Genomic DNA, 26723 nt, shown 5'->3' with positions numbered 1-26723 from the left:
CCATGTAGAATTTCGACATGTGGTCACTACCTGGGTGAAATTTCAGCTCCCTAGTGCCTTATTGCAATGCCTTCCCGTTGATGTGAATTACATAACTCCTGTGTGGTATTTTGACCATTTTGGGGTCAATATTTAGCCAAGGGATGGCACACTACTGATAGTGTGCTTGCCATGGTAAACTTTGACATGTTGTCACTATCTGGGTGAAATTTCAGCTCCCTCATGCCTACTTTCAATGCTCTCCCTTTGATGTGAAATGTCATCAATATGAAGGTCAAAGACCTGGACAAAATATCGCATGTTTTTGGGTCTTTTTCCTCCACGTCATTCTGCTAGTGTGATAATGAAGTGGTCATACAATGTTGAAAATTGACATATTGTCACCATATAGGTGAAATTTCAGCTCCCTAGTGCCCTCTTTCAATGCTTTCCTTTTGATGTGAATTACTTAACCCATGTGTGGTATTTTGACCATTTTGGGGTCGTTTTTTTTTTTCACATAATTCTGGCAATGAGTTTGATCTGACGGTATTGGTCGCTAGTATCGGCAGCCTCAACGACTACTCGATATGCTAAAATAAGGCAGGCATCAGCCGGATAATAAAAGATTCCGACGTCTATTTAATTCGTATTTAGTTTTTTTTTTTTTTTTTTTTTTAGGTTTTCTTTCCAAGAGACTCTTACTTCTTTTGGTTTGAAAATATACACTTTAGGACACGCTCCATCTGTCATTGTCACAGCAAGCTGGCGAAAAGAAAGATTTGCAAATGCGAGTACATTCCAGCGCATGGCCGCTGGCTTCATTTCATGATGGAAAGCTTGATTTAGCTGCACAGCTTTTTATTTCTTCTCCCGCTTAACATGCAGCAGACAACAGCCGTGTTGGAGATGAGCGCCGCGGGCCGCTTTGGAAGTCAACAGCTTTTTTTTACAGACATTGTTGCTGTCAGGGCGATGAAATGCTTGTTTTCACTTTAGGATGCTGTACAAAATGTGGGTTATTTGGAAGCGGGATTATGCAAAAAAAAAAAAAAAAAGTACTGTACTTTACACCAGACCAGGGGGTACATTCAAGGCACTTGGGAGATTTCAACAGCGTTCTGCAGGTATAAGCAAAAATGATTTATTGCATTTTAATGCCGTGATAGGAGTAGTACATTTTCTTTTCAAATTGAGAGCAAACTAATTGGAACATGAATCAACATTGCTAAATTGAGTGTGTGTTTCTGTGTGTGTGTGTGTGTGTGTACACACTTGTGTTTGCAGGGTTTAGAGAAAACAATTGAAATACTCCACTTTTTAGTATTTTATCTTAAAAATCCGGTTCTTATCCGTTCCTTGAAGAGTAATAACTCATTACTTACAGTAGATGCTATTTTATTTATGCTGTTTTATTTGGGGTTAATATAAGAAATAATTGTTTGCATAATTACACGCAAAATATTAACTCTTTACTGCTGATAATGTTTAAATATACAAAAGTATCACTTTAACAACTCCAAGTAACTTAGATTGTCTGTCGACATGTGTTGCTGCGCCATTAGTGTTCGGTCTCCAATTTTTCGCCATTTTTCTTGTGTTAGCATTAGTCTAGGAGATTTTTCATTGCAAATTGATGTTTTTGTTGTGTGTGGTCTGACAATTAACTTTAAACGGGGATCCGTCCCTTTTTATCCATCTCACAGGGCAGCCATTTTGTCCTGTATTGCCTTGCTCTTAACTCTAAAATGGCCACAAAAATTCTATTTTTTTGGGGGGGGGGGGGTTCAATCCCCATCATCAGACCAAAAGTGAGACCTCTGTTTCTATATCTGTCTATCTTCATAATCCCCCCCAACTTGCGCAATCGCGTTCTATTTTTATCTTTGTTGCTATTGTATAATGACAACGTCCATACATGCGCAGCAAGGAAACATCGCCACCTGTTTTATATTTTAAAAAAATCTGCTGTGCAAATGTGTGCAAATTCGAATTTCAAAGCCAATTTTTTTTTCAGCGTTTATTTTGCAAATGCCTTGCGAGCGAGCGCTCGCGGAAAGACAAGCTGTCAGAATACGTTAGACCCGACGCCTAGCAGACCCGACCACTCCCTCAAGAGCATTGAAGCACTTCCCTTTTTAATTTGACCCCCCCCCCCCCCCCATTTTAAAACACAGCCTGCTTTCCATTTTGGCATCAGAAATGTTGCAATTACAAAAGTGGAACGCAGGTCAGGAATTTTGAAAAGATGTCAAAGATTGTCGTGACTGTAGCGCTCTGGCTAATCTGGCCAGCTAATCTGGACAGGAATATCAAATTGTTGAAAACGGCGCTCCGGTGTCAGACATGCGAGAACTCTGGAGAAATTCTTGCCTTTTTCACCCCAAACATGTTTGAAAGGATGAAAATAAAGACGGGGAAGATAGCGGCTTTTTTTATGCTAAGTCGTGGTCGTGTTTGTTCACGCTACGCTAACGTCTGGCTAGCAAGTGCGGATTCTTCGTCAGAAAAAGGTGAGCCTGCGGTTGAAAAGTTGGACGTTTGCTTTCTTAGCGTCGGCGCATGTGCTCCCGCTTACGACGAGCGGACTTGTCAAGGGGCCCTCGCGCAGATTGGCCTTGGCGTTTTTTACGTGTCCACGCGCCAACGTTTGGGGTGTTAGGGTGCGGGGGCTCATGGCCGCGCCGAGTAGAACCTTGACGTTTGTGTTTTCGGTAGCTGCCTCTTTTTGTCTGGCTACATTACACCGTGTGTGTTAAACTCGCAGTTGTCTGCTGTCCGAACTTTTTCTTCCAAGGACCGCTGTTTACTTTAACTCATTCAGTGCCAAAGACGTATTTTTGCGTTTTTTTTGTTTTTGTTTTGTCTTTGTTTTTTTCCCCAACATTTGATCCCAGGTACTTATATAAATGTGTGTGTGGGTGTGAAGTGTACATATATATATATATATATATATATATATACTTTTTTACACCCTGCATTTTACAAATTATTGTAAAACAAATGTTCTGTCTTTAATTCATATCTATATTGTCGTTAGCAATATATGTGTCCCAAAAATAGTCTTATTAATTCTGTTTTTTAATCAGGCGATTAATCAGTTATACCGATGTTTGATTCTGTGAGTAAAATCATAGGTTTAATTGGCAAAACACTCATTTGGTATTTCTAATTTGAAAATCGTATTTCCTGCATGAAAAGCAAACAAAAGCTGCGTCCCTGATGCAAAATATGATGTTTGTTGATGTTAATTGTGTTGCAGATTATGGATGAAACGCAAACACAGATAGCATGGCCTTCCAAGTTAAAGATTGGAGCAAAATCGAAAAAAGGTGAGTCTCAGATTTTTTTATTTCTATTTTAGATCGCGTTGAAGTCGCTCAAATTTGTGTACAAAAGTTTTTTTTTTCTCAATTTTCATCAAAATTGTCAAATATATCTTTGATTTTATGTTGCATTCTTTTTTAGATTCTTTTTTTTTTTAAATGATGTCATAAAAGAATCAATTGGGGGGAAAAAAAACACTAGGGAGGCTGAAATTTCCAGCAGATGACCAAAACGTGAAATTTCAAAACCGTTTTGACATTTCTACGTGATTGCAGTTGGACGTGCGAGATTTTTTTGTACTAAAATAATAATTGTCCAAATTTTGGACCATTTAAAACCATTATAATCCCATTTTTTGAGATGCATCTTAATAGGATTTACTACAATGATTTTCCTGCGAATTTTGCAACATTCCGTCGAGCGGCGGTCAAACAGAAAATTCTTTGTTGACTTGTGTTTCACATCAAGACATTAGGTGGCGGTAGAGACCAGTTAATTTCTCTTCACAGTCTACAAAAACAGACCATAGCATTTTTCAGTTTTTTTGTGAGTCTTAATAAATTTTACTTACATATGTATGAATCCAACCGGTGCCACTGAACAACTTGAGTAGTTGAAAAGAAAAGAATATTCATAAATTACTTGAATTATTACGCCTTCAAAAAGCATTTACAACATTTGAAAAAAAATGCAACGTGCATAGTTTGCGCAGAGACTTCTGCCACAATTCTTTAAAGACTTTTAATGCTTTGATGTGAATATGACGACCAACTATTTGTCTGTACGTTGCTCATGATTGGCTCGTGATCAGTCCAAGATGTCTGACAATTCTTCAGCAATAACTCAGTTCAATAAATACAAGGTTTCTAGCAAGTGGCATTTGAAGCCGGTCCAGCGAGCGTGGCGGTCAGCGACGTCTGAAAACCCGGTTGTAGCCACGCCCACTTTGTTGCCCGCACGGGAACGGCCAACGCCAGTCCTCAAGCCAGATGTGCGATCTTCGGGCATGACGTAACTTCCTCGGCTCCTTCGAAATCGAAAATATTTGACCGAATGACATAAGAAATGGTCATCGCCTGGCACGCGTGTTCCCTAAATTGACAACGTTTTAATCATCCGTTCAAGCGCGTTTTCCGGCGAGGCGTCCCCCCCCCCCCCCCCCCCCCTCCTCCCAAAAAATGTTGGACAATGTCTCGCTGTTATGAGCACATGTGTTCTTGGAAGAAGACATGTGAGAAACGTACTGACCGCAGGTTTTTAACAGGCTGGTCTCAAGGGCGACATAAAAAGAAAATCATCTGCCGGTTAAAAAAGGCCATCGGTAAAAGTAACGAGACTTAAAATATCAGCACTCCCCGATATTCTCCCAAAAGTAAGCATTTCATAAATGATCCTGAGATCTTTTCATATGCGTTAGGTTGATGTGTTTAGCAGACCTTTGGTGGCCGAAAGCCAGCTTTTTTTCTTTTCCTAATGATTTGCAATAAAAAGCATGTTATGAGCTCGGAGTCCCTTGTTTGTTTTCTCCTTCGGCTTGTAACAATTGCTAGCAAGGTAACGTCACTTGTTTACGCTAAGCTAGCAATGCCATCAAAGAAAAACATTGGAAATTTGCACCGTTCGTCGCCTGCGGGACCTTAAAGGGATATTACGTTTATTTTGCCATTTTCAGCAGTCAAAGGTTCGTTGCGTAATTCCTCCGATATGAGACGCACTTTTTTTCGCAAACAATAAACAGTAACTATATGAATTATTTTTTAATTTGGCTGCATTCTTACTTACAATAATTACCGTAACAGGGCAAGCTAGAGGGCGGACGTCAGTCGATTGTTAGCAGGCAGCAGCTCGCCTTAGCCGAGCTTGTTACAGTATTGTTTTCAATAAAAGAAGCGAGCAGACTGAACCGACGTCCGAGGCTAGGAATATTACTAAAACGGAGAGTTAATGATGTCTGAATAAATTAAGAGTACTCCGGTTAGAGAACACAGAAAGGACTCGTTTCGTTGTGCTGCGCAACTTTGGGTATTTATAGCAAAATGGAGTACCTCGCGAGGAAGAGAAAAAACAACTGCTTGGAGCGCATTCAGCGCTACGCTGGTGCTGCGTTCACTGACTTGAGATCAGTCAATGTTGGTCGTTCATAGTGAGCTCATGTTTTAGGTGCATTTTTTTTATTCGCCATTCGAAGGGCGCTTCTACAAGACGCGGGCACCAATGAGGAGCGGATTTCAACTTCTGAGCGGGAGTGGATTAGAACATCTGTTCTCATAGGTCGATTGTCGCGCCGGCAGCCAATCATATACGAGTGCCCGCGTCTTGTAGGAGTGCCCCGTGAGCTGAGTCAATCACACACGAGCAGCTGGGAGAGATGAGCTCGGAGAAAAGAAAGCTTTTGGATCATCTTACCTTTTGTAATAAATCGGAATGTCATGTCTATGATTACTTTACTACATCAAGTAATAATTACGTCCTTCTCTTTTGTACCTAAGTAACTAATTACCAAAGTAACTAATTCTTTAATTTCTTAATTCACCAGCCATGTTTACACCCTCCCAAAGACTTGACAAAAATACATATCTAAGTACCAGAAATCGAATGTCTGGACTCTTTATTTAAAAAAAAAATAAATAAAACGTAAAAACACGTCTTTGGTATTGAGTGACATACAGCGTGTGTTAATATAAAAAACACAATTTTTCAAGCACTTTTTGCTACCAGTAGTGAGCTGCGGGTTAAAAGGTTCCTTCTCTCACCTTGTGCAGCATCAACGTCTGCTCCTATTTGTGTTTGTTTTTGTAGGTTCCACGCGTGTCAAATGAAGCTGTTAGGTGCACATTTTTTTTACTCTACATTCCCCCCGCTAAAAAAAAAAAGGGAAAAAAAGCCGACGCCACACTTTGCTTGAAAAATGCGGGGGTGTTCGACATCACAACTGCAGGCCAGCTAATGTTTGCCAGATGTGCTCTGCAGGTTAGAGTGGGGACACGGGAGGGGCGCCCTCCGATGTTCAAATTGGGAATTACAGGGTAATTCCAAGTTGTGCACAAGGCTTTTTGACTTTTTTGTGTGTGTGTGTGTGTGTCGCTGTTTCCATACACTTGAGAAATCCGTCGTCATCACAAATTGTTCTGCCCCGCCCAGGATATCTATATATTTTTTTTCACCCCCAACAAAAAGTGTAAACACGCGCTGGAGAGGTCCGCAGAATGTGGGACAAAGTTGTAACAATAAATTATATGAGAGTCCTCTGAAGGCGCTAATGTAAATCTCAGATACTATGTGTGTATGTGTAGGGGGGGGGGGGGGGGGGGTGTTCCTGGAAAGGGGTCCTAGCGGACTTCCTCCTAATGTGTGTAAGCGCACCAATGTGTGTCACTCGGAGTGTGTGTTTGATTCCACGGAGGCCCCGAAAATGAGACGGACCAATCGCTGCGCAGATGCAAGTGTGCGCAAACCTTTATTTGCTTTGTATGCTTACGACGCTCAAAATGCTCTGGGGAAGCTATGAGAAAACTCACGCTTAAAAAAAAAAAAAACTCCATCAATAGAACATTGTCTTCATTTATTTATTTTTTTGTCCATTTAATTCGTATAATTCACAAAAAAAAATCAGGCAGTTAACTCATTAATTCACAAAAACGTTGTTGTTGTTTTTTGATATTTTTTTTTTCTTTTTTACATTTTTTTTTCAAACGTCTGGCTAAAAAAAGTGTCTAAAAATGACTAGCACTAAATGTATTCAGAACTAAATTCTCAATTTTACATAAGTATTTAATTACCTAATTATTTGAGCAATTGAGGTAATTAAAAGCTAATTAAAAGCACTCTATCAATACTTAAATAATTAATTAATTTAGTACCAATTAGCTTTAGTACTACATTTTAAATACTAAAGTTTAATTGATACTTTAGGTAGTTGAGTATGAAATTTGGGATCTAAAGAATTGATGACTTTATTTTTTAATTAAGTAAAAGCTAATTCTAGACACCTCTTTAGCCAAAACACTCAAACAAAAAAAGGAAAATTATACATATATGTATATATATATATATATATATATATATATATATATATATATATATTTATTTTTTTTTTTTTTTTTTCGGCAGCAGAAAGAGGTTGCAGTGAGTTTAGCATCACGTGATATTTCGTTTCGTCTATCGAGGCGAAAACGCGAGCGTCAAGGCACTAATCTTCAGCCGAGCCGTCCCCAAATGAGTGACAGATCGTCCGCGGCGAATCCGGCGGCAGACGCGCCGCCGCGCCCTCCAGCCATCCCCCCCCCCCCGCTTTCCCGCACGCCGCCGCGGTCGCTAGCAGACTCCAAATACGAGCGCTCGCTTATCAAAAGCTGCAATCATGGCGGCCGGGCTTTTCGGTCCTGCTGTAATTTGTCGACGGTGGCAGGCGGCCATGTTGTGTTTACGTTGTCACCTTGTCACCCCCTCCTCCCCCCTCCCCCATGTGCTTTGCAGATCCACACATCAAGGTATGCGGCAAAAGGGAACACGTGAGGGACGCCAAAGAAAGAATTATGTCTGTGCTTGACACAAAGGTAAACTTTATCTCCCCAAGGATTTTTTTTAATTTCTCGTCCAATCAGAGTTCAGCCTCGATATGTTGCCATGTCAATCTATCCTGCCCGGGGCCTTCAGAATCATTAGTGCTGGCTCACGCAACCACATTCACTGCCATTGACGACTATAGACGTCAACGATCAGTTTTTACTGGGCTGGCAGTGTTTAATTAGCAACCGGAACTTTCGTTCTTTTTTGTTTTTTTAAGCCAATCGGATTTCAGATTTGTCCTCTCGTGGCCAGAGCACTGGTCCATGGTATGTATTTGTTTTTAATTTTGTTTTTTTTTTATTTATTTCATAAATTTGCCGCACGCCGCAGCCTCTGGGTGCAATTTCCCATTTACTGACTATCAGATTCACCAGTTTTTTTTCTGTATCCTGGGAGGCTTTGTCGCCATGGCAACAGCAAAATTGCAATAACTGGGCGGTTGCGCTGCGGCACCCCCTGGGGGCAGACAATCATCCGTGCATTTTGACCGCCCAAATGGGAGCGCTCGATCAATTGCGCTTAGTGGGACACTCCGTTAGATTTTGCTTTCATTTATTAAACAACTCGTTCAATACCAAAGACGTATTTTTATGGTTTGTGTTAGTTTGGTTTTTAAGAGTCCAGACATTCAATTCTGCCTACATTTATAGTTGGTTTTTTTTCTAGTGCATGCATAATATAAGCCCAGCCACTAATGTAGCTTCTATTCTATGCGCCTTATAATGCAGTGCGCCCTATACATGAAAACAGCTTTAAAATAGGCCATTCATGGAAGGTGCAGAAAATACCATGGATGAAGTATAAAATTGTTTTTGAGTAGAAAAAAAAATGTTGAACCCTCCGCCGTATTTTGTCAGAGTAACAGGGTAACGCTGAAAATGGACGTGTCGCACACGGAGCACTCGCATGTGATCGGCAAGGGCGGCAACAACATCAAACGGGTGATGGAGGAGACGGGCTGCCACATCCATTTCCCCGACTCCAACCGGAACAACCAGGCGGAGAAAAGCAACCAGGTTCCCGTCGCTGCGTGATTCTGTTTGGCTCGAAAGGCTAGCCAAGCGTTTTTTTTTTTTTTTCCCTCAACATAATGATGTGTTCTGCTGCTTGGTCATTGACGGAAACGCAGTTATGTGGTTATAAACAGCGAATTTTGAAAAAGAAATATGCATCTTTTCCATGATGCCCCAAGGTTAGCTAATGGCTTCCTCATACTCTAATAAGAAAGAAGAATTCTGGAACGAGAGAGCCAGACGGCTTCCAAAGGTCGATAACCGCACATTTGCCAACCGCTAGCCCTTGCTGATGTCAGCATGCTGCTTTTTTTTCAACTCATCTAGTCCCAAAGACATATTCCCGTTTTTTTGTTTTTTTTAACCCATTCAATGCCAAAGACGTATTTTTACGTTTTTTTGTTGTTTTTGTTTTTTTTAAGAATGTAGGCTTTCAAACACGGCTATTTTTATTTTATTCAGATTTTTCAAGTGTTTGAAGGATTCTAAAATGGCTAACCTAAATAAATTTAGTAATGTATTACTTTGATTACTTTAGTAAAGAGGTTCTTAAACTTTTTTTCAGAGATGCACCCCCTGTGAAATATATTTCCAGCCAAGTACAACCAGTGCACCTTTTAAAACTTCATTTGTATTGTTCACATCAAATAATTAACCTAAAGTGTCCTTTTTTGCATCACAGACGAAATCGGTCATCAAAAAGAAATAACTTAATTATTAATAAATAAGTTTCCACCAAAAAAATCAATATGAAGTGTCAAAACTGTTCTAGATAAAAATAATAACAATTAATATTAGTCTACAGAAAAATATTAAACCTAAAGCGTCCTGTTTTGGGGTTGCAGTAGACATCTGTTGTCATATATAAATCATGAATTATTAATAAATGTTTGCCCCCCCCAAAAATAATCAATATAAGTCTCATACTGGTTCTCAAAAAGAAAAAATTCAAAAAAAAAGTCAATATTTGTCCTCAGAAAAATATTCAACTTTAAGTGTCCTCTTTTGGGATCATAGTAGAGATGTGTTCACAAAAAATAAATCATGAACTTGACAGGTCATCAAAGCCAGTTTTTGACATTTTGCATAAATGCACACGCCCCCGGGTCATATTGACCCTGAGACATTTTTGCCGTTCTTGAGAAATTGACATTTCACCGGTTAAAACAAAATATTAGATTTGGCTCATACATATTTCGGCTAGATGCCGGGTCAAAATGACCCAAGGATATTATTTCTATTCCTTAGAAACAAATTTAACAGGAGGCTTAAATAATGCTAATGTCTTTGTCCTGGCTTCCATTCCAATGCGTGGCTTTTGATTCTTCTCAACAGGTTTCTATCGCGGGGCAACCGGGAGGGGTGGAGGCGGCCCGAGTTAAAATCAGGGTAAGTTGGCGCGACTGATCGTGTGAACGGGATACTCCCGCCACGGCCCTTTACGGGAACATTTCCTACACTCGCTACGCCGAGTTCTGGAAACACTTCCAGGCATTTCATTTGAAGACCGACATATATTTTCCTTCAACTCTCTTGTGCTGGGGAATTTATGTTTGGGACTGAGTGCTCGATTTTGCTTTCACGCGTTCCGGTTCAGAAATCCTTTCATCCGTCTCTTCAAACACTTCTCAGATCGCGTAACTCTAGAAGTGTCAACATGAACAAGTTGACAAGTAATCGATTATCAAAATAATCTTTAACTTTAATAGATATAGTAGATACATTGAGATAGCAAGCTAGCTTGCAAGATAGGTATAGCAAACTAGCTAGCAAGATAGGTATAGCAAACTAGCTAGCAAGACAGGTATAGCAAGCTAGCTAGCAAGACAGGTATAGCAAACTAGCTAGCAAGACAGGTATAGCAAGCTAGCAAGCAAGACAGGTATAGCAAGCTAGCAAGCAAGACAGGTATTGCAAGCTAGCTAGGAATATAGGTATAGCAAGCTAGCTAGGAAGACAGGTATTGCGAGCTAGCTAGGAAGACAGGTATAGCAAGCTAGCTAGCAAGACAGGTATTGCAAGCTAGGTTTTGCTAGCTAGCTAGGAAGATAGGTATAGCAAGCTAGCTAGGAAGACAGGTATAGCAAGCTAGCTAGCAAGACAGGTATTGCAAGTTAGGTTTTGCTAGCTAACTAGCAAGATAGGTATAGCAGGCTCGCAAGCAGGATTGCTATAGCGTGGCTAGCGAGCAGGATTGGTATAGCTAGCAAAGAGGTAACAAGATGGCTATACCAAGCTAGCTAGCAAGATAGATATCAAGATAGATGTCACAAGCTAGCTAGGTAGCTGACTACCTATACAGTACCTGTATAACTTGATACGTAGGCAAAAAAATAGTAAAAAGAGTAATTCTTATTTGATGCATTTATTTTGCTTTTCATTTTGCTTTTTTTTTCCCAATCAAGTGATCCAAATCGGGGTCCAGTCGCATCACTTTCAGATGATTGGGATCGGGTTCACCTAGCCAAGCTGTTACGTATCAAGAAGGGGAAAAGCGCAGAAGGCATCACTCTCAGAAAAACAAAAAAAAAAAAAAACATACAAATGTCCACACGACTCGTCCGTCAAATTTCCAAAACCTTTCAACAGCGTATTGGTTACGCTACGCGCCGCACCAAAACTAACAAAACTCTGCGTGCGTGCGAGAGTTTTGAAGTGGCGTATATTTGCGCGCCGTCTGCTGAAACACGGCGGCCTTTATCTGGCCCGACCTGGACCGGCTTAACGGCTGTTTGCATAAGCAACAAAAAGTGCCGCCGGCGTCCCGAAAACGCTTCCTCCAAAGAACAGCAAGTCAGCGGAAGAGAAGAGAAGAAAAGAGAGGCTGCACCAGCGGCTTTCTTTTGGCCACAAATTCATTCTGCCTTTCACTTGCCATGTGTACACTCAATTATTTCCAGGAAATAGTTATTCAGTCTCATTTGAAGACTTGGAAAAAAAAATGTGTTTAAAACACTTGAAAACACCTTCGCGCCAAATTTAGGGTCTAAACACCGAAACTGGGTCCTGGTCAATTTTTATTGGAATTATTCTGTTTTGTTAGAATTTTCATTGCCAGTTATAATGTTTTGTTTTGATATGTTCTGGCTATGTGTAACTTCATGTGTAACTTACGCAATCGTATGTAAGGCAATGTTGAAAATGCTTCAACTGTGTGTTGCTGTTCCTACTGATCACTTTGGAACAAAGCAGACTTTGTCAAACGTGCTGTTTATGCATAGCGAAAATCGCTACTGATTTTTACGTCACTATTTCTTAAACGATAAAACGTTTTTTCCGACTATAAGGCGCTCTGGTATATAAGCCGGCGCAGCAAAATATGAGCAAAAAAAATCATTTTTGTCACGATTATAAGTCGCAGGTGATAACATCAGATTTTTACGCAAAAAGATGGTATATGATTTTTTGTTTGTTTGTTTGCCAACAACAACATCCTCTCTTTAACAGACGGAACATGCCTGCATGTTTAGTTTCAATAAATTTATAGAAAATGGATGGATGGAAGTCTGCTAGTTCAATAGCAGTTTAAAATCGAAATCAATACTTCAATAGCATCTTTTTTTATCTCCCTTTGTTTGGTAGTTTATTTTAGTGAACATAATAACACGTTCTACATAAACAATCATAAATACATAAATAAAACCACATATACTGTGTAAATTTACACATTACAAATTTACCCAAAATTGTATATATTCTCTTGGTAAATTTCGACTTTTTTTTAAATAATATATTGTTTTAACTCTCTGAGCACAGCCATTGATTCACATCTTTTCAGTTCTATTTGATATTCTATTTGTTTATTTGACACCTCGAACTGATACACACAAAAACTAAACAAAAACAAACAAACAAAAAGAAAACACAGGTAAGCCGCACTGGACTATAAGCCGCAGGGCTTGAAAACATGAGGCTTATAGTCTGAAAAATACGGTATATATCACATCAAACGGGTATTCAGACTGACACAGATTCTGTTATCACATGATTTTTTTTTTTCATGTAGCGAGAGGGTTGTCGAGTCGGTGAATTGTCACGGGGGTTTCCCAGAAGCCTTGCGTGCAAAACTTGAACGGACAGGTGATGAAAACCGCCTTTACCCTCCGAGATATTTCCATTTTCCAGCGTCTCTTATCCCTAACTGAGGTTTTCCCCCCCACGCTTTCAACTCGTAACCGTACCCCGGGTCCCGGTTTTCGGGTAAAACCGAGGTCAGCGCCGACTTTTCTCGGTTGACGGCGCGAGCGCGGCCGTCCTTTTCCCCGCTCTGACCTAAATTTCCCGATTCCCTCCGAGAGCGAGCGTGGAAGCGCGATGCAAAACAAAGGCCGGGAACATATGGGAGTGATCAGCGGAGGCATTTCTTTGGTCGGGGCCATTCACGCTGCTTGGCCGTGATGGCGCTCTGCCCGACGGCCGGTGTTTGGATAACTCGGTGCATTGGTGTGTCTGCGTTCGTGGCCCGCGCTTTCCGCGCGCGTAACTGCATGCGTAAGTGAACACGGAGTGATGTTTTATGTCGGACCGTTGAAATCTGCCACTGCGGTTACATTGATTAGAAAACGAGGCCTTCAAAGAGAGCTTTGGCCTCAAATTTGGTTTGAAATGCATCAAGTTGAAAACCTTCCCTCGTACGGTATTTTAACCATTTTCGGTCGGTTTTCTTCCATAGTCTTGGTCCTATTTTAGCCGAGGGATGGGACTTTTCTGGAAGCGAACGTGCCATGTTTAACTTTGACTTCCTGTCACCATGTCGTCATCTTCTTTCTGCGCTGTCCCTTTGATGCCAGATGCCTTTGATGTGGAGAATAAAGCATTTTGACCATTTTGGGTCATTTTTTTCCCACGTCATGATTCAGCAACTATTGGTGTACAAAAGCAATGAACGGGAATTTTCCAGAACCCTAATGTACATCTATCCTTACTTACCGATTTGCAGGAGCTGCTCCCTCTCGTGCTGTCTTTCGAGCTCCCCGCCATCATGCAGTCGGACCCGAACTCGCCCGGCGTGCAGGCCATCTCGCAGACGTACAACCTGGCCGTGTCGTTCAAGCCGCCCACGCGGCTGTACAGGGCCACCGGCGTGGTGCGCGGCTCTCAAAACAACGCCAACGCCGTCAAGGTGAGCCGCGGAATTGAAATCTCTCTTATTTATCGCTTTGAATATTTTTCACGGCTAAATAGCCAGCCAACTAACTTGCGATTTATTTATCTATCTATTTATCTATGTCTGTATAATTATCTCATCTATCCAGCTGGTTAAGTAGCTAGCTCACCAGCTAGGTACCGATTTATCTTTGTAGATTTATCTAATCTCTCTAGCTAGCTAGGTAACTTGCTATCTATTTATCTATGGTTATAATTATGTAATCTCTATTGCTAGTTAAGTAGTTAGCTTGATTGCTAGCTAGCTTGCTATTTATTTATTTATCTATGTCTATATAATTATCTATCTAGCTTGTTAAGTAGCTTGCTAGGTAACTTGCTATCTATTTATCTTTAAACATTTATGTAATCGCTCTAGCTAGCTAGGTAATTTGCTATCTATTTATCTATGGCTATACAGTAGTTATCTAATCCCTAAGAAAATTAAGAAGCTACCTTGCTCTATGTATCTATGTCTGTAATTATCTATCTAGCTAGTTAAGTAGCTTGCTAGGTAACTTGCTATCTATTTATTTATATATTCATGCAATTGCTCTAGGTAGCTAGGTATCTATTTATCGATGTCTATATTTATCTAATCTCTACATCTAGTTAAGAAGTGATCTTGCTAGCTAGGTCACTTGCTATCTATTTATCTGTCTGTCTGTCTGACTAGCGAATTTGCTAGCTAAGTATCTAACTAGATAACTATCCGTGTCTATATATTTATCTAAAAAAAAATGGAACCCAAACTTTAAATGAATATTTTGTTGCGTTTCTCCCAGTCGAACCGATTTAAATCATAATAGTCCATGCTGACTGCAAAAAATCGAGGCCGACATAATTAGCAGAATGTGTAAGCGCTATTACGCTGTCCTGCGAGACCCTGGGAATACCTTGGTGGATTGCCAAACCCGGAATGGGTTCCCCTTTTCGCACGAGGGGAAATTCATGCTTTACAAGGCCGAGTGATGGTTTGCATAGCAGAGAGACAACCCCCGAAATGGTCTCAGTGACTCGTTGACAGATGCGGCTCAAATTTTCCAAAGACGTTTTGAAAACGGGAGTATTTTCTCAAGGATATGGATTGTTTTAGAATGTGGTGTGCAGAAACAGATCTAAATGAAACCGAATTCTAAATGTGCGTTTATTGTTCATTTTCAAGCCAGAAATAATCGTTCCAGTGTTAAAGTAATATTTATGTTCGTGTTAAAAGTTCAGTACAGGAAAAAAAAGTTTTTTTTAAAGAGTTTCTGTACTCGACTGAACAGTAACGTTACCGCTAGGGATGAGTGAATACCGATACCAGTCTTATTTCAAGGTACCCTCCGGCAGCCGATATTTGAAGCAGTTTTATGATCAGCAGCTAGAAGTTACTAATAAATGTTATATCGGAATAGTTCTTTTTTTTAGTATTATGTTTTTTGTTTTTTTGTTTTTTTTGCAGGGAATATTGCTAATATCAAAAGTAGTAGTGGTATTGGTGATTGGTATCGGTAATGACTCAGTTTGTGTACCGGTATCGGTGTGAAAAAAACTGGTCGCAAAATGTACCTTTTTAGCACTATCCTTACTGACTTTAAGACTAACACAAGTAATCATAATTTTTAAAAAGTACTTGGTTTTTATTTAATTTTTTAAAGGACTTCTAAACAGGGCACAATAGCTGATGTGTGACTTTTTTATTACATATACTAAACATTCAATATAAAAAAAAAGAAAAAGAAATCATGCTCTACCAGAAAAGTGTAGTTTTACTCACTCAAAAAAAAAGACACGTTATAGAGCTGCAATTACCGTGGTACTGAAATGTTTTTGTTTACGGTTATCGTACCGTCTGAATCCAATATCTGCCCATAATTTGAATCCTTCCAGCATAAGTGTTGCAAATTTTAAAACCTCCAGTTTTACATTTACAATGTGAAACAATAGTATGCCGCCATCTAGTGATGTACTATGAAATTACAACTAAAATATACAGAAGGCGGCCCAAAAGTGAGACACAAACCAAAATAAACAAATCTGTAAAGTAGCTAGTAGGCTATTACTGTATTTCCTGTGATAAATAGGTTGTGTCCATTTTTTGGACTTTTAATGTCAAGAGGGGGAAAAAAATCAATATTTATGACCAGGAATGATGTGGTTAAACCTTTTGAATGGTAAAAATGAAAGAAAAATATTCATAAAAGACTTGGTTATCAGAGCGGAGACATTTTTTGGCGTGAATACCGCAAATCCCGTTTAAAAATATAGGGCGTATACCACCCACGGGTTGAAAAGTGACGATGTCCCCCCCCCCCCCCCCCCCCCCCCCCCCCCCCCCCTCCAGCGCGGCACAGCCCTGCTGCTGGAGCACTTGGCAGGCAGCCTGGTGAGCACCGTCTCGGTCAGCACCCAGCTGGACATCGCCCCCCAGCACCACCTCTTCATGAAAGGCCGCAACGGCAGCAACATCAAGCACATCACCCAGAGGACGGGCGCCCAGATCCACTTCCCCGACCCCAACGGCCCCCAGAAGAAGTCCACCGTCTACATCCAGGGCACCATCGAGTCGGTGTGCCTCGCCCGCCAGTACCTCATGGTGCGTATTCGCCGCCGTTTGTGACGCGAAACCTCCAGCGTTTGTTTTTGTGGTCGCGCCTCGGTACGGGGAATCTATTCCGACCGTATACCCGTTGCCCGCTCCGTGTGGTTGGATGTGACGGTCGGGCTAGCGTGGTTTTGGTACGCGAGGGATGCGCGGGCTTCGGGACGTCAACCGCCGTGACCTTTTGGGGTTTGGGTAGAACCTTGGCCGGCTTTGCTTTGGCTCCGGCTAAAATCCGCATGCGCGCTATTAAGCTGCCACATAGCTGCTAGTTAGACGCATTATCTTGACTGCCGCTAATCACGATGCTCGAATTTCAGCGTGCGATTGTGATTCGTTTAAGACCATTTGGTTTGGGATCGAGAGTATTTTATGGGGGTTTTTTTTTGGGGGGGGGGGGTACCCTTGAACCTATTTTGGCTCTTTACAAGATGCGCGCTGAAAGGCTGCATTTAAGTTTGAGGATTTTTAGATATAAAGATATAAATAAATATATAAAATAATTTGAAATTTGTGATTTAAAAGCATAATAGTATAAATATGTTAAACGTACCTTGCCATTCAGTGATTTAGGATCATTGAGAAATGTAGATATAGCTGATATTGATTTGAATTGGTTCTTACCTTTTTAAATCTTTAACATTACCGCATACTAGACATTTGTGTGTTTTTTTCGTTTGTTTTGTTTTCATTTTGTTCTTTTATCTTACAGTTTTCCTTGTCTCTTGGTTGAGTTTTGAAATTGTCGGGGTTACGGAAAAATTATAAGAGACATATTTAGCTTAGATTAAGAGCATAAAAATATGCCCGAGTATAAATAAGTTAACAACCAAATCGAGGTTAAAACAACACATACAAACATTTCAATCATATATAGAAAATATCACATACTGCAGGACAGCTTTACTGTTGCAGAGGACCCCCGAGTATAAAAAAAAAAAAAAAAGTGCTTCCTTCTCTTTTGTTCCTCCCATTTGGCGTGGACAAGAGTTAACAAAGACCAGAACAGTTGTGGCGACTGAACACGCCTTTCTCACGATTCGGAAACTGGAGAAACGGCAAGAAAAACAGCTTCATCGGTGTGGCGAAGTATGGCAAGTGTAGGCGGAGGGACCCAAAAACAAAAAAGCCCAGTAGCAGGACAGAAAAGTCCCAAAATAAAACTTCTGGTGAAGGTACGGGATGGAGATTTGGCCCCTCGCGAGGCAGACTGTTGATTACAGCTCCGATGCCGAGCCCTCGACTAGCAGCGCTCCTCGGCTGCTAATTACACCTACTTACAATAGGAGCGCGCCCGGCCCCGAAAATATAGATGTCTGTGGTCTTGTGGTGGTGATAATGCGAAGCATATTGCACTTGGCGGAATTTCCCCAGACTCAAGATGCAAAAAAGTCCACCGGGGAAGCTGCGTGTTTATTGGATTGCTTTTACTTCCTAGTCTACAAGTCATAAAAGTAAAGAGGATTTATGTACGTACTTGTCTAGCTTGCTAGCAAGCTAAAGCTTAGACTAGATAAAATTTTAGGTTTAAATTCTAAATCTATGTATTTATTTCATCCATCTTGTCCATTTCATCCATCTCTCTGTGTCTGTATAGCTAAGTATCTCGCTAATTTATTCAGTAGCTAGTTAGCTAACATGCTATCCTCTCATCTTTCTGTCATTACTATATAATTTGTGTCAAAAATATAGCAGTAACTCTACTATGAAATTAATTCTTTGCGGAAGTTGTTATTTTGCGTGAATGTTTTTACATGTAAATAGCCAAATCGGTTCCATGCCCCCCCGTATTTATTTATCTGTTTGTGTATTTATCTCATCTATCTTGCTCGCTAAGTAGCTAGCAAAGTAACTTGCTATCTATCAGCTAGCTAACTTGCTATATATCTATCTGTCTCTCTGTCCTTCTGTCTTTCTTTTTGGCCAGCTGGCCAGATATTGATAGATATGTAGTTAACTACTTAGCTAGCTAATTAGCTAGCTAAGTATCTAACTAGATTACTATCAATATCAATATATTTGTCTAATCTAGCTAGCTAACTTGCCTTCTGTCTGTCTGTCAGTCAGTCTATCCATCTTTCTATCGAGCTGTCCGTCGCTCCAAAGTTTACACATCCCTGTGGAGTATGTTTTTGTTGTCTATGAGCCATATTTACCCCCCTTGTACCTTCACGTGCTTTTCAGGGCTGCCTGCCGCTGGTGCTGATGTTTGACATCAAAGAGGACGTGGAGGTGGAGCCTCAGTGTATCACGGCCCTCATGGAGCAACTGGACGTCTTCATCAGTATCAAACCCAAGCCCAAGCAGCCCAGCAAGGTACGATCGTCACCATCGGCCATCTCTGCGCCTTTCAACCGAAAGAACAACACCCGCAGTACGGCGTCTCGCAAGCGAGGGCGGTGTCGGTCTGGCCGATTGTATTAAACAAACAATATTGACAGATCACATTTCAGTATGTGAGCGGCTTAAAAAGGAAATAGCAGGAAGGGAAATCAAAGTGAATGGTGCCGCAGTGGAGGACCACGGTCTTTCCTCAAGCTGCGCGCAAAGGAAAGAAGACCATCCCGCCCGGGTTGTGTCTTTCTGCGGGAAAACTTGTTTATTTATATGTTCGTGATGTGTTTTCACAAAATCGGGGTTATGACTCGGAAAATAATCCAAAGTGTCTTGTCTTCCTTCCGTGTTTGTTGTTTATTCAATGTTCTAGCTTGACCGAACCGGACAATACATTTAGGGGGTATTAAGGGGTATTAAAGGGTTAATTCCAATTTACGCAGAAGTTCGGGTTACGTCGCCATCTTGTGAAGGAATTTCGTTCGTCATCCGAGGCAAAATATCCCTAATTTGGTGGAAAACGCTTCTAAGGCTTTGGTATAATAATCTTTCAAATGTCCATAGCAAACAGTGCCTTAAAAAAAAGATATTGACCCAAAACTCTCAGGAAAGTCAAAAATTTGCTTGTTTTCAACTTTTATTAGTCGCTTTGTCCATTTATATAACTTAGTTCTCAAACGACATCCGAGACAAGGAACACCTGATTATTTGGTGGCAGCTTCAAAGGTATGCGCTAGCTAGCTAGCTTGTTGGATTAAAAACACCTTAGCATGGTGCGAATTGTCTTGCAATCCCTTATTTTCATCCACTGTGATTATGATTTGAACTTTGTGAAAGTCGAGACCTGAGGCAGGTTGTTTTCGTAGAAATCCCAAAACGGACACCTTTGTTGAACTAGGTAACATGAAATAAGTCTGGTTTTATCAAAACACCTCTTCGATAGACCCCCACCCAAATGCAATTAAAAGTATTATCATTTTTTAAATAAATCGTCCAATTATTATCTGCGTAGGCCTAGAAAAAACTGCTTGTCATTGTCTCTGTTATTTTGTAGCAGTCCAGACCCTCATGTTGTCCTTGGGAAGGGTTCCTAAGTTCCTAAGGCATACTGACCTACTGGGACGAATGTGGAGATGCCAAACAGTGTTCCAACACCCCCCCTCACAAACTCGACCCTCCTAAGAAGCCTTCACTTAAATATGTTAACGAGGTGACAGCGGTAGGCCCGTCCAAAGGCGCCCCACTCCTTCAGCACTTTGGCACAAACGTAAAAGAAAGATTTGGATTCTGTTTTTAGAAGGATGGCAAAATGCTAACATAATGTTGGGGGTTTTTTTTCCCCGTTCGCTTTTATGATTGTTTGGCATCCAAGAAGGGCGGAGCTCGTGGTTTGGCAGGAACAAGTCCGTGCGATTAGAAGACGAAAAGAGTGGTCTGACCTGATTATTTCTCGACAACGCATATTGGATTCATTTTCCCAATATTTGTTTTAAGTGGGAGTGCGTGGCTTGAAGTTCTGCGCGTATTTATGAAAATATTTGCGTCATGTATTACCGCAGCCAAGGAGAATATGTGTTCGCTAGCATGGCTCTGACAAGATGTTGTGGCGACGTGTTCTTGTTGGCACTGTTTTTTTGCATCGTGTTATAGTACGATTTAAAACGCTTGAAAAAATATATATCTTCATGTAATCTAGCTAGCTAGCTGAGTAACTAGCTAGCTAACTTGCGATCTAGTTAGCTAATGAGCTAACTATATTTCATCTATAGCCTATGGCTAGTTAAGAAATTAGCTAGCTAACTTGCTGTCTATCCAGCTAGCCAAGTAACCAGCTAGCTAACTTGCTATCTAGCTGGCTACCGAGCTAACTATAGCTCATCTGTACGGCTATTTAAGAAGTTAGCTAGCTAACTTGCTGTCTATCCAGCTAGCTAGCTATTCATTTTGTTAAATAATTTAACATTAGAAAAGATAGTAGCTGTAGCTTAAAAATGAACCAGACTTTGTATTTACATTTGGAAATGAGATCTTTCCTTTTGTTGGAGTCCGCGCAGTAAAAAGAAAACATTTTATTGCAGTCCGCGCAGTAAAAAGAAAACATTTTATAAAAGAAAGAATGAGTTTGGCATTATTTTATAATGCATGGACTCGATCTCGTGAGATAGCCCTTTTTGTGGGATTTTTTTCATCCCAACACTAATATATATATATATATATATATATATACACACACACAAACTAACACACTCGGACTCAGGGCAAGTTTCCTCCACATCTGGTCCAGTTTTCCCATTTGGCAGCAATCGGCCCATTAAACATATTTCAAATGCATTCACAGTATATCTCTGTCATAACTCATCAGATCATCTTGTAATTAGTTGTGTTTTTGTACGATCCTGTTACAATCCCAGAAATTCTGGCTCTGGATGAAACCGGATCCCCTTTAAGTTATTTACATCCTGCGTTGTAGTGGTCGGCTCATTTCTATCCCTTAATGCCTTTGGTGTTATATATTCCCATCCGATTAATTTTTTCCAATCCTATCAGCATCTCATAGTAAGAAGCTTTTGAGTGAGCGCGGTTATCTGACGGTGAACTTTTGGCTGAATACTTTGAACGTTTTTGCTGGGTTTTTTTTTTTAAACAGAAATTTGTGGTGTCGTTATGAAATAGTTTTAAAGTGTGTGTGAATAATTATTGCAAGAGACACGAAACCCGCATGATATCTCACGAGATTGTGTCCATGAGAACAACACGAGATTGTAGCAAAAATTGTTTATGAAGCCTATATATATTGCTTATAAAATAATGCCTGATGTAAATGTTCCCATCTGACCCGCACAAGATACATTTGACTCAGCCTGGTATGTTGAAAAGTGATCAGTAGCAACGGCAACCGTGTCAGGATACGACTACTCTTGGGGGCGCGCTAGCACTGCTAGCTTGTAGTTAAATTATGCTTGAGGCTGCGCTAAACGCTTCCTTTTTTCCTTGCCTCCTTATTTTCTTTTCTTCGTTCCTTGTATCTTCCGTGGAGCCAGTTTTCTTGTGTCCTTGTTTCCTAGTTTCCTTGTTTTTCGGATTTTCCTTCTTGCTCTCCTGCTTTCTTGTTTCCTTACTTTTCTGTTTTCTTTGTGATTTTTCCTTACTTCCTTGTGTCCCTGTTTCTTTGCTTCATTATTCACTTGTTTCCTTGCATCCTTTTTTCTTTGTTTTTTCCTTACATTATTTTTCCCACTTCCTTCTTCTTCCGTTCTCCCTTCTTTACCTGTTTTCTTGTTTCCTTTTCTTTGTTCCTTGCTTGCTTCTTCCATTTGCTTTCGTTATTTGAAACCACCCAAAAAAAGTGTTTTCCTCTTTTTCAACCTTTTTTGACCGATTCAAACTGTTCCAATTTTAAACTACTTTAAAAAAAAATGTTGTAATTGTCTTTTTTAGTTACGCAAATAAGCGATTTTAGAACAAGGGAGGAACAGTACATTTGTGCTTCCGGGAAGAATTTCAAAATAAAAGTATCCATACATAATTTGGGATGCTAAGTTTTATTTTGAAGCGTCGGCCGGCCTTCTCACAACATTTGTGGGCGTGTTTTACTGTCATGCAGCGCCTTCTCCTTTGTATTCCATTTGACTTGTGGCCAAGCAGCGACAAGAAGTCCCGTGGCGTCGTAATCGTGGGACGAGATCTCGCCGCATCCCTAGTGTGCGATTATTGTCCCCACATGTTCCTCTGAGGAATCCCGATGCTCACGTTTTCATTGTTGACTTTAATGCCCGCTAATATGACGTCGAAGGCGGCAAAAAATGTCTTCTTCGCATTTCCGCGGTGGATCTATGTGAGCGAGATGTCCCGCCAAAAAAAAGTCATCCATCAAATGTAGCTCCCACACTGACGCGGGTCGTCATTCTAATCTCTCCTTAATTCCCCTCTTCCTTCCTTTCCATCTTGTTTGTCCTCCCTTTTCACTCCCTATCCGCGAGGCCAACATTCCCAAAGCCGTCCCCCTCACGCGTTCCCGCGCGCACGCGCTCGTCTTTGGCCTCAGGTTGGTTGCGCAACCCGCGCCTCTTGTCTTTTTCAGTCGGTCATCGTCAAGAGCGTGGAGAGGAACGCCGTCAACATGTTCGAAGCTCGCAAGTTCCTCCTGGGCTTGGAGAGCAACGGCGTGTCTTGCCCCTCGCCCTCGGTGGCCTTGAGCCCGCCGGCCCCCAACGGGCCCTCGCCGTCCCTCATCTGCCCCGTTGGCCTGGACATCCTGGCCTCAGCTGGTCTGGGGCTCAGCAACCTAGGTATCCAAATGAAAACCTTCTGAAATATCCCTGTTTAAATATAAAACTAATGTTTCCTTGTTTATTCAAAACAGCCACATAAGTTTAGTGGCCAAAATAGCGCCTCGATAGTGTATCGTATATTCTTTATCCTCTGTGAAGAATCGCATGTTTGTGCCGTACTGATGATATCAGAGGAGTGTTGGAATTAGCAGGATTAATTCTGGGGGGGAAAATATAGAAATTGCTGTTTATTGAGTTCTTTGCCATCTACCAGAGCTCATATCTCAAGTTTGCGTTTGCAACTTAACTATTAGCATTTTGAAAAAAATAAAAAAAGACTGTTATCTTAGGGCGCCGCTGAATTTTTAAAGATGAGTTCAAATGTGTTTCCTCTTCTGTGTTGCTTGTTTTTTGGTATCCTTCCTTGTTTTTTTCCATCCCTGATTCCTTGCTTTCTTGTTTCCTTACTTCCTTGTCTTTTGCAGCCCTGATTCCTTGTTTCTTTACTTCCTGACTCCCTTCCTTCCATGTTTTCTTGTTTCCTTTGTTTTTATCCCTTGCTTGCTTCCGCCATCTGCTGCAGATATTTCCAAACGCTACGCACATTTACATATGTCTTCTGAAAGAGAGAGAGAGAGAGAGAAAAATGTCCTCACGGACCATAGCGTCCCCCGTCCAAACTCCACGAGCGGCCATTTTATGACCTCACATTTCCTGCCAAATGAAAAAGGGAGGAAACGTGGATTTAATGTAAATAGTGGTTGGCCAGAAAATAATAGTAGAATTCCGTGCAGGCCCGTCGTCCAAAGACGGAGGACGGGCCCACATCCTGGCCCTTAGTAATTGCTACATGCTTCCCTCGCTGGGATTACAGAGCGGGCTGCCAGTTGAGTCCCGTGCCGTCCGCCCGGAGCCAAAGCTAAAGCCGCAGGAAACCGCCTCTTTGTCTTTTCATACACAAAGCGCCCGGCGGCACCTCGTATCAATAACAAGCTTTCGGCGGGCGCCCGAGCACGCCCTTTAGGCGCTGACCTTGCGGGGATGCCAGAAACCTCCGCTCGCGCTCGACGGAATTCTTTAGGAAAAGCGTATTTATTTTCTCGGAGGCCTCGGCCCAACGTGTGATTAGTCGAAAGAAAAATAAAAAGCTTTTAATTTGAAAAGGATAGTCCCGCTCCAATCGCCGCGTTCAATTAGATTTGCTGTTATCTGCGGAAAACATGCTAAAATCGTCTTTTTTTTTTTTTTGTGTAAATGCTTTTAAAGGGGTGATAATTGAAGTAATTTATGAATATTTGTTTTCCTTCAACCACTCAAATTGTTCAGTGGCATCAGTTTCATCCTTACAAATTAAATTTATGAACGCCCACAAAAAAAGGATCTTGTCAAGGCATTCAAAGCATTAAATTCAGTTAGCGGAATTTGGGCGCAATAATGATGCTCATCTCAATAAGAATTCAATTGTTTAAAAAAAAATGGTGACTGATTTGCGGTTGTCAGGCTTCCTGGGTGCCACGCCCTCGCCGTCGCTGGCCAACTCCCCCAACGCCGTCCTCAACAGCCTCAACTCCTCCATGAGCCCCCTGCAGGCCACCAGTCCCAGCGCCCCCGCGGCCTCCCTCTGGCCCAGCTCGCTCAGCGCCACCCAAGGTGAGCACGCAGTCGCTTCTTTAGCCCCTTTTTTCGATCATCGCTTCATCGTTTGTTGAGCTGACAAAATGAATTCATATTCAAGATTATTATATATACCGTATTTGATAAGGCGCACCCTCAATAATGACATATTTTAAAACTTTTTCCATATATAAGGCGCACCGGATTATAAGGCGCACCCTCAATTAATGATGTATGTTAAAACTTTTTCAATCACAAAATAGTAATGCTCAAAGTAATAACAATAATAACTCCAATAATAACTCTAAACTCTCAATAGCATAATAACTCCGTCAATATGACCAAACTTGTTCAACTGGAAACACTCGAAAGAAACAGGTAAATCTTACTGTATCCCAATCTCAATATTGATCCATATATAAGGCGCACAAGATTATATGGCGCACCATCAGCTTTTTTTAAAAATTAAGGCTTTTATGTGCGCCTTATAGTGCGAAAAATACGGTGTGTGTGTGTGTGTGTGTGTGTGTGTGTGTGTGTGTGTGTATATATATATATATATATATATATATATATATACACACACACATACATACATACATACATAAAAGCCTTATTTTTTTTAAAGCTGATGATATATATATATATATATATATATATATATATATATATATATATATATATATATATATATATATATATATATATATATTTTTTTTTTTTTTTGCAATTTTTCTTCCCCTTAAGTCAGAACAGTCCAAAAAAATCGCAATTGTATTTATTTCTTTATATATTTATTTTCATATATGAGCATAACTTTATTGCAGCTTAACCTACATATTTTTCTGAATATTTTTCCCCCTAAGTTGAACCAAACCGAAAAAATATCAACTTTATATATGTTGTTTTTTTTGTTTTTTTTAAATTACAAACATAGGTTCAAACTGTACACTGAGGATTTTCGTTCTTGCTGGTATTTTTTTGGGGACGTAATCCCGGTGATAAATGAGGGAAAGTAATCATTTGAGACATTATTTAAGTTAAAACGAAGTAAATTACAATGGTTTGACTGATTTGTTAACTCATTCGGCTGTTTTCGACCCTCCTTTGTTAAGCCTGTGGGTGTCCATGGTAGGACGGGTAATAAAATCTAATGTAAACTTGTAAAATTGATTGCAATGTAAACTTAAAATAAATAAACGCATGGTGCCGTGTTTTGATAATATATAGTTGTTTTTTTTTCCAACGCTTTTTGTTAGATGCGTCTAGTTGCGTGACCCAAATCGGTCGAAATTGACACCAACAGGTTAAAAAAAAAACTGTGAAAAATAAAGTAGCAAAAAATAAAGTAGCCGGAGTAAACGTTTAGAAAAAAACGTTCAAATACGTCTTCGGGATCAAACGAGTTAAGAGGGACAAGCATGCGGACGGCTCTTGATGGCGGCGGCGAGGCCCTGCGCTTCGCCAGCCTTCTCGTCCCAGCTGATGCTGCACCCCGCCGCGCACGCCACCCTGAGCAGCATCCTGCTGTCGCAAGTCCAAGGCTACACGCAGAGCGCGCCGTCGCCCCCGCCCGGCCTGGCGCCCATCGACAAGCAGCCCAACGGCGTGCCCGACTGCGCCCTCAACGGACACGTCAAGGTCCAGACGCGTCCCGCCCATAAGGGTCCCTCGCCCGGGAACGACCTCCGTGACCCCGCGTCTCCTCCGCAGCATCCGGCTTCCGTCTACGGGAGGATGGCCGCCGCCTCGCTCGCCGAAAACGTTTTGAGTCCGGCGCCCTGCGATTCCGTCCAAGAGGCCGGCGGGCACAATCCGGCCGAACCGCTCTCCAGCAAGTCCAGTGCCGATGAAGGTGCAAAATTTATTTTATATATATATATA

At 41.0% G+C, this 26723-nt stretch overlaps 1 protein-coding gene across 2 annotated transcripts in view; it reads left to right on the top strand.

Moving 5' to 3' along the window:
* Positions 1 to 26723, top strand: part of bicc1 (BicC family RNA binding protein 1) — a 49874-nt gene that overhangs the window by 17456 nt on the left and 5695 nt on the right. The window contains exons 3-13 of one of the 2 annotated variants that reach the window (XM_088422057.1): positions 3242 to 3311; positions 7783 to 7862; positions 8733 to 8891; positions 10224 to 10277; positions 13828 to 14010; positions 16363 to 16614; positions 18805 to 18936; positions 23036 to 23243; positions 24726 to 24875; positions 26308 to 26480; positions 26553 to 26694. In XM_088422057.1, the coding sequence (XP_088278183.1) occupies positions 3242 to 3311; positions 7783 to 7862; positions 8733 to 8891; positions 10224 to 10277; positions 13828 to 14010; positions 16363 to 16614; positions 18805 to 18936; positions 23036 to 23243; positions 24726 to 24875; positions 26308 to 26480; positions 26553 to 26694 (1603 nt within the window). Of the gene's footprint in view, positions 1 to 3241; positions 3312 to 7782; positions 7863 to 8062; positions 8142 to 8732; positions 8892 to 10223; positions 10278 to 13827; positions 14011 to 16362; positions 16615 to 18804; positions 18937 to 23035; positions 23244 to 24725; positions 24876 to 26307; positions 26481 to 26552; positions 26695 to 26723 lie in introns of those variants that run through there. The other variant, XM_088422058.1, reaches the window with a different exon arrangement.

Source organism: Hippichthys cyanospilos, chromosome 8, assembly GCF_059441005.1.
Source record: "Hippichthys cyanospilos isolate Australia breed blue-spotted pipefish chromosome 8, RoL_Hcya_1.0, whole genome shotgun sequence".
NCBI classification, from domain to species: Eukaryota; Metazoa; Chordata; class Actinopteri; order Syngnathiformes; family Syngnathidae; genus Hippichthys; species Hippichthys cyanospilos.
The sequence above is the reverse complement of the archived record's forward strand: the minus strand, read 5'-3'. Positions and strand labels throughout refer to the sequence as shown.